The sequence below is a fragment of the Dromiciops gliroides genome, chromosome 4, assembly GCF_019393635.1.
Source record: "Dromiciops gliroides isolate mDroGli1 chromosome 4, mDroGli1.pri, whole genome shotgun sequence".
NCBI lineage: Eukaryota > Metazoa > Chordata > Mammalia > Microbiotheria > Microbiotheriidae > Dromiciops > Dromiciops gliroides.
Window position 1 is genome coordinate 70,529,746 of NC_057864.1, and position 13,650 is coordinate 70,543,395.

The following is a 13,650-nucleotide window of genomic DNA, read 5'->3' on the forward strand; positions in this document are numbered from 1 at the left end:
CACATGAAACCATATGAAACAGAATCGGGAAAAATCACTAAATTCTTTGGAACCAATGATAAGAACCATAGGTATTCTGGGAGAGGTCCACATCAATCAGGGTAGATAGAATGTGTGACTCTGTCTTCCTACCTAAATTAAAATATCCCAGTAGCTCACAGATCTCTGAGAGGAACAAACTGCCAATCTATTTGAGCTCGAGGGCAAGAGGCCAATTCAATTCCACTCAACAAACATTTATGACATGCTTAGTAGAGCAGCTCTCAAAGGGTTCCCCAGAACACTGGCACCATATTGCCAGTCCTCCGGCTTCTTGTGAGGCATGCCCCAGATTGAATGGAACTTACACAGTCAAAAGCATGTGTCTGTATCTCCCAACTCTCCCTACTGTTCTCTTTCATCACACAAAGAATAATCCTGTGCCGTGGGCAAAAAAATAAGAAGAAATTTGAGAGCCACTGGCCACCTATGAGCCAAGCCTTGTTGTTGGTAGGCACAAGAAATATGAAATCAAAAAGAAAATAGTCCCTGCCATCAAGCTTACATCCCACTGGAGGAAAAGAGCCTGTACACAGAGTGCGCCAATATTTATCAAGGGTCTACTGTTATTTGTTTTCAAAGAGGACCAATGATATCACAGTGACGACTTGTGCATGAATTGGATTTAAGTGAGGCCAAGTTGCATAAAGTCATCGACCTCCCTTTCTCTTCATCATTAAAGTCCAGTGGCAGGACAAAAGTCAAGGCGAGTTGCAATGGCCCAAGATGCAATGGATGATCTTGGCATCTTTGATGCCCTCTTAAGAGCTCCATTGTGCCTGCTTCAGCCACTTTCATGACCACTGGAACAAATTGTTCCCATCTACCCATTCTTCTAGGGAAAGTCTTCATGTACTTGGGGTAGATATTCCCCTAACTCCCTGACAGGTTTGACGCCTGTCAGTTAACTTCAACCTTGTTTAGCCTTTCTGCTGAGACAGTTTACTGGGCACTGCACATACTACAGCTTCTCGTAGGTACAGGTGAGAGTTGGGTGGCAAATGGACATCAAAGGTGGGTGAGCATTCCTGCCAAGGGCTCAGCAAGCCCTCACACCAGAGATGCTAGTCCTCCTGGATATCCCAGCTAGGTAGCACAATAGATAGAGTTCCAGGCCTGAAGGCAGAAAGACCTGAATTCAAATCTACTTTCAGATATTTACTGGCTGTGTGACCTTGGGCAAGTCACTTAAACTTGTTTGCCTCAGTTTCTTCATCTGTAAAAATGAGCTGGAGAGGGAAATGGCAAACCACTCCAGTATGTCTGCCAATGAAACCCCAAACAGTGTCACAAAACGTCAAACATGACTAAAACAACTAAACAACACCACCATAGACCAGGCACCGTGCCTGTCTTAGGATACAAAAAAAGGCATAAGACAGTCTCTGCCCTCAAAAACCTCACAATCTAATGAAGAAATAAACTGAATGTCAAGGGGAAGAGGAAGGTTCATTATTGTCATTCAGTCATTTTTCAGTCGTGTCCAACTCTTTGTGGTGCTATTCAGGGTTTTCTTGGCAAAGATACTAGAGCGGTTAGCAATTTCTTCTCCAGCTCATTTTACAGATGAGGAAACTGAGGCAAACAGGGTTAAGTGACTTACCCAGGGTCACACAGCCAGTAAGTGTCTGGAACCAGATTTTGGAACTCAGGTCTTCCTGACTCCAGGCCTGGCACTCTCTATCCACTGTGTCACCTAGCTGCCCCGGGTTGGACTCGACATTTGAAATTTAGAAGTAGAGGACCCTGTTCAAGCCAAACGTGCCCAGGGCTTTGCAGAGTCCTGGCTTCTGAAGAGAGTCCAAAAGTCTCTGTATACGGAGAATGAGTGTAGTAGCTTCCTAACTGTGGCACCTTAGGTAAACAAGCTGCGTGCCACTTCAGGTTAGTTACCTCATTGAGCTGAGTGTGGGCCCCTTCCAATGCATTATTCTGCAGGTCCTCTTCCTCCGGCCTTTCTTGCCTGTCAGAGCCAGAAGCTGGGCTTTCCTTGTACATATCATAACTCTTAGACCTGAAGCAAGAGGGACAAAGCCTGGTGAGAAAACAGCATTAAGCAAACCCAAAGGAGAAAGTACTTTTGCTGGGGCATTACAGGCCAAAGGTGGAAGCAAATGACCCCAGCTCTAGGGAACCTCAAAGGCCCATCCAGCCCAAGCCCTTTATTTAACAGATGAGGAAACTGAGATACAGGGAAATACAGTGTCTTGTCTAAATGTCACAAAAATCAATAAATTTCAGATAATGAGATTTGAATCCAGGTTCCCTGACTCCAGAGCTGGTGTCTTTTGCATTGTACCACAGCTTCTCTAATGAAGACATTCTCTCTCATTGGCCTTCATAACATAGCAATTCAACAAATAAGAAAAAGCCTATTATCTGCTTGATGCAGTGGCCTGGAGTACATCCAAGTCTTTAGAAAAGACTTCTTCTCTATTGGTCTCAAGTAGTCTTTAGTTTAAATAAAAGTGCTTAGGTTTAAGAGGGACTAAGCTGGATAAAGACACCAGCACAGATGGGTTTCTGCCCTCTTTTCCTTTCCTCTTGCTTCCTGGACCCTCTCTATTCTTCCATTCATCCCTTCTTCATCCCAGAGGTCACTTTGATGGTAACCCATCTTTTTTTTTGTAGGGCAATGGGGGTTGACTTGCCCAGGGTCACACAGCTAGTAAGTGTCAAGTGTCTGAGGCCAGATTTGAACTCAGGTACTCCTGAATCCGGGGCCGGTGCTTTATCCACTGCACCACCTAGCCGCCCCATAACCCATCTTTGATACCAGATGAGCATCCTAGACCCAGATCATGCTAAAGAACATTATAGAGATCAGGTCAATTCAGAAAATAACAATTAAGGACCAGAATTGTGCTTTTATTGGTGTAAAGAACTCCCAGTGAGGAAACTCCCTCCATCAATATAGTTCAAGACCTCCTCTGCCACTTATAATCTTACAGAATTACCTAGAGCAGATGTGTCAAACTCACAGCTCCTTGCTCTAGTGCTGATGGAACCCTAACAAGATGTCATCGGGAAATGTTTAACAGAATAAATAAAAATATAATAAAGGACATATATTGTTGATATGTGGTATTCTAAGTCAATAAGAGGCTATCAGGGATCCAGTTCTATTTGAGTTTGATTCCACTGACCTAGAGCATAAGTGCCTTGTCCGTGGTCAAGCAGCCAGGTATCAGGCAGGCCTTGAGCCCAGAGCTTCCTAAATCCAAGGCTGGCTCTCTCGGGACACATGCCAAGCCTCCTCGTTCAGACTGATGACACCGAATTGTGGTCTCTTCCGGGGACAGACCTGGGGCCATGAGCCAAACTGAACCAATTCTTGTACCATGGCACATAGGAAGGAGCCTCTTTTCCCAAGAGTCTATCCTGAACGGCAGGTTCAGGTCTCCTGGAGCATTCTAAACCCAAGTAGATCCTCAGGGTCCAGCCTTGTCTGTATCCCTGTACCTAACCCTGCTACCACTCTGATGCAGGTCCTCATCACCTCACACCTGGACTAAGTACAATAACTTGGGGTCTGGCCTCCTAGTCAATCTTCTACTCAGCTGTCAAACCGATCTTCCTAAAATGCAGGTCTGATCATATCATTCCAGTGACTGATAAACTCCAGTGGTTCCCTATTCCTTCCAAGATCAAATATAAATTTCCCTATTTGGCTTTTAAAACCCTTCATCAGGGGCAGCTAGGTGGCGCAGTGGATAGAGCACCAGCCCTGGATTCAGGAGGACCTGAGTTCAAATCCGGCCTCAGACACTTTACACACTTACTAGCTGTGTGACCCTGGGCAAGTCACTTAACCCCAGTTGCCTCACACAAAAAAAAAAAAAGAAAGAAAGAAAGAAAAAGAAAAAAAAACCCTTCATCAACCAGCCCCCTCCTAGCTTTCCAGTTTTCTTAAGTCTTATTCCTCCTCGACATTCTCTGTGACACAGTAACAATACCCCCCTCATTGTTCCTCAAACACAGCATTCTCTGAACATTTTCAGTGGTTGTCCTCCATGCCTGGAAAATTCTCCTTCCTGATCTCTACCTCATGGCTTCTCTGGCCTCAGTTATAATCCCACCTTCTGCAGGAAGCATTTCCCAGACCTCCTTAATCATAGTGTCTTCCCTCTGAGACTGTGCCCGACTGATCCTGTATATATCTTGTTGTCTCTCCCACTAGACTGTGAGCTCCTTGGGTGAAGGGATTGTTTTTTGTCTTTTTTTGTATCTCCAGAGTTTAGCACAGTGCCTAGCACATAATAGGCCCTTAATAAATGTTAGTTGATTGACAGGCCAGACCAGCATAAGAGTAGCCTTGATGGTGAGGGAAGAAAGCATCCCTTTGTCCCAAGGTTTGCTTGAGGCACCTGGCCCAGGGTCAGATCTTCCTTTGTTGCCACACTTACCGAAACTGAATTTCACCATCTGTCCCAAATGGGCTGCTCTGTCTTTCCTCGTGATAGTCACTGTAGAGATTCTGATCCCTATAATCTCCATGCCTAGTGTACGGACTCCCCTGCCTTGGAACTATAGATGGAATAAAAAGAGAATCAAGACAGTTCTGTTTTCTGAGAGGTCAGAGTTGACATGCTTGCTTTCTCAAAAGGAGAATACCTAAGCAATGCACCCAAAAATATGTTTGAGTCATGAGGCAGAGTTGCTTGAATAAGGAGGAGGCTGGAGGTGCCAGCTTCCGACACACAATTCCTTATCCCCCACAGACTATTAAGAGCACAGAATTATACAATGGTGGGGAGACAGAGGTGGGATGTATGTGTGTCTGTGTGTGCAGGCAACACCAAAACAGACTCCTTCTCCTCTCCAACGCTGTCACGAGCTGCCTGGAACACCCACCCACCCACAACTGAATGTGCTACTCACCTATCTGTAACTGTGGGATTTAAAATTTTCCACATGTGAACAATGGCAAGGGATGTCTCACCCATAAAGCAGGATCTTTGCATTTATGGGATATGGGTTGAGTTCTAGTCTTCTGAAGGAAATTGTGGTGAGGACCATTGGTATAATTAATGAGACTACTGTATACTAATGAAACTAAGGTCAAACATTTGGCTCTCATGTAGTTTAGCTGCCCTCTGCTCTCAGATTTTGGTCTTGGTTACAAAAACTACTAGGGAGATGGATCAGTACAACTCATCTCCACTGTTACAAAAATAAATTAAGGGACCTGCCTTAATGATGATGGATCGATAAAATTCTCTTAGTATACAAAGGACAGCAGTTTCCTCCCTAGCTCCATTCCTCAAGATCAAGAAATGTAGATATCTGGTTTCCCTCTCTTGGGTAGGTCACCATGGCACAAGGCTGCCAAGAAATGGCTCTGTTGGTGAGTTCCAAGCCCACCCACGTCTCTGGGCCAGTGCCAAGTCCCAAGGATCTATTCCATATATTACATACCTCGCTCTTCTTTCAGCAGTTGTGAGGGTCCATGATAATAACTCCCATAGGTATACTCTTCCCTTGTGCTTGTCGGAGGGTGGTTCTGATATGGATTCTCATATCCTGGCCTGAAATCACATACACACACACACACACACACACACACACACACACACACACACACACACACACACACATATAAAAATAAAACGAAGCACTGAAAAAAAGCAAAAGTCAAGAAGAAGAGAAGAGATAATAATCCAGCACAGTTGGCTTCAAAGCAGGTCTGTATCCCAGAGGTAGGATTATCTTGGAATCATGGCCTGAACAAGACCCAAAGTCAAAGTACAGGAGAATTTAAAGTTTTAAGGGATCTTAGAAATCCTCAGGACAACCCCCTCATTTTATAATTGAGGAAAACATGGTCCAGGGAACTAAATGACCTTTCCAAAGCCATATTAATGCTATTAAAACCTCAAAACAAAAATACTGTTCTTATCTCCATTCCATCCAAGTCAAGGGTGTTTCATAAATCTCCTTTGTAAAGCCCAGAGTCCACCATAGGGCACCAGAAGGTGGAGCCCACCAGACAGGTTGGCTCCCTGGGACACACCCTCTATGCTGCTGCTGAACCCTAAGGCCCCCTAAGGCCTTACTCTGCTGAAGCACTTGAAGGACCATGAGCCTTTCCACCCATCCCGAATCTGAACTTCCATATATGTGTTGTCTCCACCTATTAGAATGGAAGTTCTTTGAAACCAGGGACTCCCTGGCTTTGTGACTTGTATTCCTAGCACTTAGTGTAGTGTTTGCCACATAATAAGCATTTAATCAATGCTTTTCCAGTCAACTTCCATTCTTTTCCTACATGACACCACAAAAGGATGACATCCCAGGAGACCTTATTCTGTATAAACCCTGTCTGAGAAAATGCAATGCAATTCAATTCAATAAGCATGCGGCCCTGGCACAATGATGTATAAGGGTTCGATTTATGGTCATTGTTTTTATAAATATAAAAGACGAGGAACTGAAATAAAAATTTGGGGTGGGCCACTTTAAATGTGTTTATTTTCCCCTCCTCAGTCCTTAACCTATCATCTTTTGAAAACTAACAGACCACCAGAGAACAAAATAAGAAATATCAGTCACTACTCTTACTCATCTGCAGGATGATATTTGGAATATTACAAAGCTACAGGTGCTTTGCAATAATTGCAACTAACTGAGCCTGTGAGTAAGTTACTACCATGCCACTGTAACTGCCATCTTCTTCCTCCTCTTCCTCATATGAAAAAATTAAGAAAGGAAATGAGTGTAGGCCAAGGCCTACAATGAGTCATAGGCAGGCATGACTAGGATTCTTTTCTTTGTGAGTGTGTGTGTGTGTGTGTGTGTGTGTGTGTGTGTGGCAATTGGGGTTAAGTGACTTGACTAGGGTCACACAGCTAGTAATTGTTAAGTGTGTGAGGCCGGATTTGAACTCAGGTCCACCTGAATCCAGAGCCAGTGCTCTATCCACTGTGCCACCTAGCTGCCCAGATGACTAGGATTCAAGAGACCAAGAGTTCCAGACCCTCCAACCTGGAATCAGCTTACTTAAACCTCTGCTTTCTCATGAACTGATGCTGAGTGAGATGAGCAGAACAAGGAGAACATTGTACACAGTATCAACAACATTGTGTGTTGATCAACTGTGATAGACTTGACTCTTCTCACCAATCCAATGGTACAAGATAGTTCCAAAGGACTCGTGATGGAGAATGCTCTCCAAATCCAGAAAAAAAAAAAAAAGAAACTATGGAATCTAGGTGCAGATTGAACCATACTATTTCTTTTTGTTTGTTTGTTTTTCTTTTTTGAGGTTTTTCCTTTTTGCTCTGATTCTTCCTTCACAGCATGACTAATGCAGAAATATGTTTAATGTGATTATACATATATAACCTATATCAGATTGCTTGCTGTCTTGGGGAGGGGGTGGGAGGGGAGAGAGGGAGAGAAATTTGAAACTAGAAATCTTATAAAAACAAATGTTGAAAACTATCTCTAAGGGGCAGCTAGGTGGTGCAGTGGATAGAGCACAGGCCCTGGATTCAGGAGTACCTGAGTTCAAATCTGACCTCAGACACTTGACACTTACCAGCTGTGTGACCCTGGGCAAGTCACTTAACCCCCATTGCCCCGCAAAAATAAAATAAAATAAAAATAAAAATATGAAAACTACCTCTACATGTAACTGGAGAATAATAAAATACTTTTATGAAAAAAACCTCTGGGACAGCTAGATGGAGCAGTGGATAGAGAACTGGCCCTGGAGTCAGGAGTACCTGAGTTCAAATCCAGCCTCAGACACTTAACACTTACTAGCTGTGTGACCCTGGGCAAGTCACTTAACCCTAATAGCCTCACTAAAAAAACAAAACAAAACAAAACCCTCTGCTTTCTGAATTTGTAGCATTTGTCATTTATTTCTGATATTTTATATTTTCTGAAACTGCTGAAGTAGTCATAACAGTAAGAAATGAATGATGTCACCACCAAGTCAGACCAGACTAGCCCACTGCGAGAATATCGATCAGGGCTCTGCCCAAGGTGCCAAAATTTGGAGGGTACCCATTGCATTGAGTCCTTCAGTAACCTGGAAACAACTGACCTTAGCACCTAGTTAGCAAGAATTATCCCCCCTCCCCCTTTGATTTAGACTTGTGATTTGTCTTGATATAGGCAAAAGTCTTAGTTTTCAAGGGCACTGAGATGCCCGGGGTCACACAGCAAAGGATGGGTCAAAGGTGAAATTTGAACCAAGTCTACCGGATTTCCAAGGCTGGTTTTCCATCTACCACACTACTCTGCCTCTCTCCATTAACAAGAATAATTGGTTTAAAAAAGGAAGCTACCAGGGCAGCTAGGTGGCACAGTGGATAGAGCACCAGCCCTAGATTCAGGAGGACCTGAGTTCAAATCTGGCCTCAGACACTTGACACTTACTAGCTGTGTGACCCTGGGCAAGTCACTTAACCCCAATTGCCTCACTTAAAAAAAAAAAAAAAAAGAAGCTACCAAATGGCATTATCCCTCCATTCTTGCTGACCCAGGGTAGTCAAAGTCCAGTAAAGACCACACTGTTCTGGCCCCATTAACAACAGCCTTTTAGTATCTAGGCAGCTTCTGCCTCCACACCAAGTGTTGGTATTCTTTTCTTTTTTCTTTTTCCTTTTTTTGGGGGGGGGTGGTAGTGTTGTGGGGCAATGAAGGTTAAGTGACTTGCCCAGGGTCACACAGCTAGTAAGTGTCAAGTGTCTGAAACTGGATTTGAACTCAGGTCCTCCTGAATCCAGGGCCAGTGCTTTGTACACTGCACCACCCAGCTGACCCCAAGTGTTGGTATTCTAAGACCTTCCCCTCCCACTTTATCTCAAGTGAAATTGACCTTAAAAGTTGGGGGTCGGGGAGAAGCAGGGACTGAGAGTACATTTCATGTTTAGGAGTGTCCTGTAGTGCTCACCCAGGGTACACATATTGCTATGACTTTGCTTGGAATAAGGGCCTTTCTGTAGGCTAAAGATTTTTGTCTTTGAGATTCCCAGACAGCAGAGCCATATCTTCCTGTCTGACTGTCAGTGTCTTCTAATTCCTAGTTAAACCTTTATTATTGGTCACATGGCTGTAAATTCACAAAGGGGTTGCAGGGGAAGAAATAAGACAAAGGAATGGGTTGAGTTTACAGCCATTTATCTTCAGTCACTGTAACCAATTTGGGAGCAAAAAGACTTTGGCACAGACAAAGGGGATAAGTTGCTAAGGAAACAGTACGGAGGAGGGGAAAAAGTGAAAAGTAAACAAAGAAAGAAAGTCTCTCCACCTAGCTTGTTCAAGAAACTGCAGCTATCAAAATCCTAAGATTTAAACAATTTCTTTCCCACTTTTTGGTTCTACCCAAGTCCTAAAGACTTACCTGGGATAGAGCTGACTGGGATAACCACCTTCATAATACTCATTCCTAGAATGAGGCCTATTCTGATCCCCTGGCCTATATGGATGGCTTGGCCGCTGGTAGTCGGCCCATTGATTTGGCCATGGTGGAGGGCCCCCTCGAAGGTCTGACCACTGGTAGAACTTCTCACCACTTTGCTGAGAATGAGGGATGATGGACTTGTGATAGCCACCCCTGTGAAGCCCCTTAGGTTGTGCTACAGGCCTTCTTTGGGGCTGAGGCTTTGCAATAGGAACCCAGGGCTCCATTCCTGGCTGTGCTCAGAGTTCCTCTTGAGTTTTAATTGAATCAGTGCTGAAGCTGCTTTATTTTCCTGTGGACAAAAGAGAGAACAATAGTCGTCATCATCACCCCCCTCATTCTCATCAACCTCATCAGAATTTAAGAACACAGGTCTATAGGTGGTCAAGTGTTAGGCTGAACACAAAAGAATAACCATCTCCACCTGCTTCCCAAGACACTATTACAGACAGATGCAGAGGACTTCAGACACCTGAAAATCGTGGAACAAGCTTATGAATTAAGTAACTTGTTTGACAATTATATTCATCGTATTTAGAAACAATAGGAGAAATGTATCTAAGCCAGTTAATGGAGAGGGAATCATGGGAGCTGACTATTTTAAAAAGCTGATATAAATCAATTTACCAGATTGGCGCTGTATTGTACCACAGATTTGCTCATTAATTCATCCATCTATTCATCTATCCATTCATTTGTTCACACATGCATCATTCATTCATTCATTCAATTCATTCAACGAATATGAAAGGTCCTTTGGGAGATACAAAGAAGTCTTTTGATTTCAGTGTGAGCAGCCAAGGGTATTCTTTTTTTTTTTAAGGGTATTCTTTAAGTAGAAAGAAAGTGAAGCTTCTTCCCCCAAAAGATATCACTCCTATATCCCTAAGTAACTCAGCACGGATCCTCCTACTTAACTTCCAGCAACGAGAAAAGCTGAAAGGCATGCTCATTCTAATAATAGCTAGCATGTATGAAGCTTTATAACAACCTTCAGAAGGAGGTGCTATTATTAGCCCCACTTTCAGATAAGAAAACTGAGGTCAACAGAGGTTAAGTGGCCCTTGTCCAGGGTCACACAGCTAGTAGGATTTGAACTCAGGTCTTCCTGACTCCAGATCCAGTGCTCCATACACTGAGCTACATGGGAAATAAATTCTCTCCAGAAATCCCTCATGTTCCACTACTCAAGTTCTCTTCTTGGGACTCGAGTCAGTATCATATCTATAGCTATATCCAACCCCGCCCTATTACTGTCAAGAGCAACAGCATCCTCTCAGGCCCCTAGGCTTGCAACCTAGTTGCTGTTCTTGTCTCCTATCACTCACCCCTGTATCCCCATATCCAATCTGCTGTCAACACTTGTCAAGTCCTCTTTACTACATCTCCTATGACTCTGCCCCATTCCAGTTCAGGCCCTCATCACCTCACTACTGGACTATTGCAATAGCCTGCAGGTGAATCTGCCTGCCATGTCTCTTCCCACTACAATCCATCCTCCATCCAGTTGCTTAAAGTGATTTTCCTAAAGAACAGGTCTGCCCACATCAGACCTATATCCGATAAACTCATCTAGCTCCCAATCCCTCCAGAATCAAATATAAAAATCTTCTGTTTGTTATTTAAAACCCTTCAAAACCTAAATTCTCCCTACATTTGCAATCTTCTTACATTTCCTTCGATGCAGTGACCCCATCCTCCTTGCTGTCCCACAAACAAGACACTCCATCTCTCGGCCCCAGTTATTTTCTCAGGCTGTCTCATGCCTGGAATGCTCCCCCCACCACCCCTCATCTCTGCCTCCTGGCTTCTCCAGTGCCAACTAAAATCCCACCTCTTACGGGAAGCCTTTCTCAGTCCCTCTTAATTCTAGTGCCTTCCTTCTGTTGATAACTTCATCTATATCTGGTATATAGTTTGTATATATGTGTTTACTTGTCTCTCCCATTAGATTGTGAGCCCCTTGAGGGCAGGTATTGTCTTCTGCTTTTCTGTATATCCCCATCACTTAGCATGGTGCCTGGCACATAATAGGTGCTTAAGAAATGCTTAGTGACCAACTGCCTCCCATGTAATATCTGGGAATGGATCCCATCCTTACCTATATAGTCTGTTTTCTGATTTCCTGGGGCCAACTCAATCCTTATGCCCTCTTCTCCCTCAGGAAGCATTTCAAGATGCCGGGGTTCTCAGCAGTCTAGTCTACTGTGCTCTACCCTTAAAACTCCAAGCATAAGATCAAAATTCCCACCAGACCTAAAAGTTAAAAGGATACATTTAACCAATGTGGGCATCCTCCAGTCATGGATGAGAACCACAAACCCAAAACTTAGCATCAAGCAGAGAAAATGCACTCCTGGAATCTCCACAAAGGACTGGCATGGGAACTCTTAGTCTCTAACAGCAGACCCCTTCTTCAGTTACACTCACAATTTGAGGCTTTGTCTAAGCAGAACCACCCCCTCCCCATAGCCAAAACAAGGTGCAATGAAAGCCCTTTGTGTCAAACCTACAGAGAGCAGACATGATGACTCTGAACACAATGAAAGGGCTTTTGTGACCTCCAGAGACTCTCCTGGGCTTCATGTCATCAGAACATAGTAGGATCCCTACAATCGCACTTCTTACTTAGAGTCTCCCTAAAGTCTTACTTAGAGTCTCCCTATCCTCTGGATAGACCCACCACAGTCAATTGGCATTGCAGAAATCAAAACGTGTCGTTCTTTGACAAAACAACTCCCCTGCCCCTCCCACTTATCGATCAGGAACTGATCATCAAATCAACATACCCACTGCTTCTGGGGAGGGCATGACAATCTACTGCCCTCTGGCTCTACTTGGAACCCCTTTGATTCACAACTGTAGGTTTCCAAGTCTAAAGCTCCCTATTCTTGATAATAGACCTGCGCCCTCCACCCAGAAATTACCTTATAAAGATTTTGTATTTAATGTTCTACATACGTGTTGTTCTTGCAATAGAATGAGAGCTTCTTATGGCCAGAGACTTTTTTTCATTTTTGTCTTTGTATCCCCAGTGCCCAGAATGGTTCCTAGCCCAGAGCAGGTGCTTAATAAATGCTCAATGAATTAAATATCTAATGATTCCGATGAACAAAGCCCCACATTCAAGGAAAAGAATTGAAAGGTATCCAAGAGCCACCCAACAGAGCAGCGACATTGAGCCCGATACTACCTACACACCAAAATAAACGACACTCCTTGAATTGTCATTTCAAAGCTGACTGTCACAGGAGGTCCCCAGCCAAAGCCAGGACAAAGGGCCCAATATGAGCCATACCATACCGTGCATACACCAGCTCGGATCAGGTCCCCACCTTCCAACTGCCGTAGCTTTATAAAACCTCCTTGGAACCGGTCAGTTTCTTCTCTCCTGGAAGAAACTGTCAAAGTCCAGTTGCCACATCCACTGATCCCTACCTGTCCCCTGACTCTCACGGAATCTCACAGTTACCTTTACAACTGCCCGGCCTCTCCTGGACTGATTAATCAGGGCAAAGTCCAGGCAGGCTAGCTGCCTCTGGGATGACCTGTCTACGACTGTTTACTCAGAACCCTGTCAGGTTCCCTGCTCTGGGCCTGAGCTGCTCAGGTTCTTGGCAAACATCTAAAGCCTCACAGCAATCGAGTGAGTGAAAGAGGAGTCTCCAAAGCTAATTCCGCTGCCCCCCTACCGTGCTTTCTTTTCTTTCATCAGAACAGACTGAGCCCACCCGGAGGATTGTCATCAGGGTTGAAAGAAAGTGTTTGTTCCTGCCTTTTTTTCTTTTGCTTTTCCTTTCTTTGGGTCTAGTGTATTATTTAATCTGTTTTCTTCAGAGAAATTATTAAAATGCCCAACACAAGAGCCCTTGAGATGGCATTTACTAAAACTATTAAAAATCCCTTCTCACAGAAGAACTCCCCTAATTTGACGTAAGTAGGAGACATACTTTTCAGTCGGCTTCAAAATGCCTGTGTTGCTCAGAGAAAATGCAAACATAAAATGGGATCTCCTGTTCCAAGGAGGAACTGATTCTGTTACTTCTACTTCTGTTGTCTCATCTTATGACATGGCCGCTCTAAGCATAAGGAGGGCAGATGGGGGAAAGAGGGTGTTACACACCCCTCCTCCAAGGACCTAACTTCTCTCTTACTCTTTCCAAACCTCTGCAGAAGAAAGGAGAAAGCAGGAAAGC

At 44.0% G+C, this 13,650-nt stretch overlaps 1 protein-coding gene across 6 annotated transcripts in view; it reads right to left on the reverse strand.

Annotated features, from left to right (window-relative positions):
- Positions 1 to 12,937, reverse strand: part of LOC122726762 (protein transport protein Sec16B) — a 51,252-nt gene extending 38,315 nt beyond the window's left edge. For 2 of the 6 annotated variants that reach the window (XM_043964703.1, XM_043964699.1), the window contains exons 1-5: positions 12,758 to 12,904; positions 9,395 to 9,746; positions 5,458 to 5,567; positions 4,446 to 4,566; positions 1,933 to 2,053 (exon numbers count right to left, since the gene is read on the reverse strand). In XM_043964703.1, coding sequence (XP_043820638.1) covers positions 1,933 to 2,053; positions 4,446 to 4,566; positions 5,458 to 5,567; positions 9,395 to 9,681 — 639 coding nt within the window. In that variant the 5' untranslated portion in view covers positions 9,682 to 9,746; positions 12,758 to 12,904. Of the gene's footprint in view, positions 1 to 1,932; positions 2,054 to 3,185; positions 3,278 to 4,445; positions 4,567 to 5,457; positions 5,568 to 9,394; positions 9,747 to 11,555; positions 12,039 to 12,757; positions 12,905 to 12,926 lie in introns of those variants that run through there. The other 4 variants (XM_043964700.1, XM_043964701.1, XM_043964702.1 and 1 more) reach the window with 4 other exon arrangements.
- Between the last annotated feature and the right edge of the window lie 713 nt (positions 12,938 to 13,650).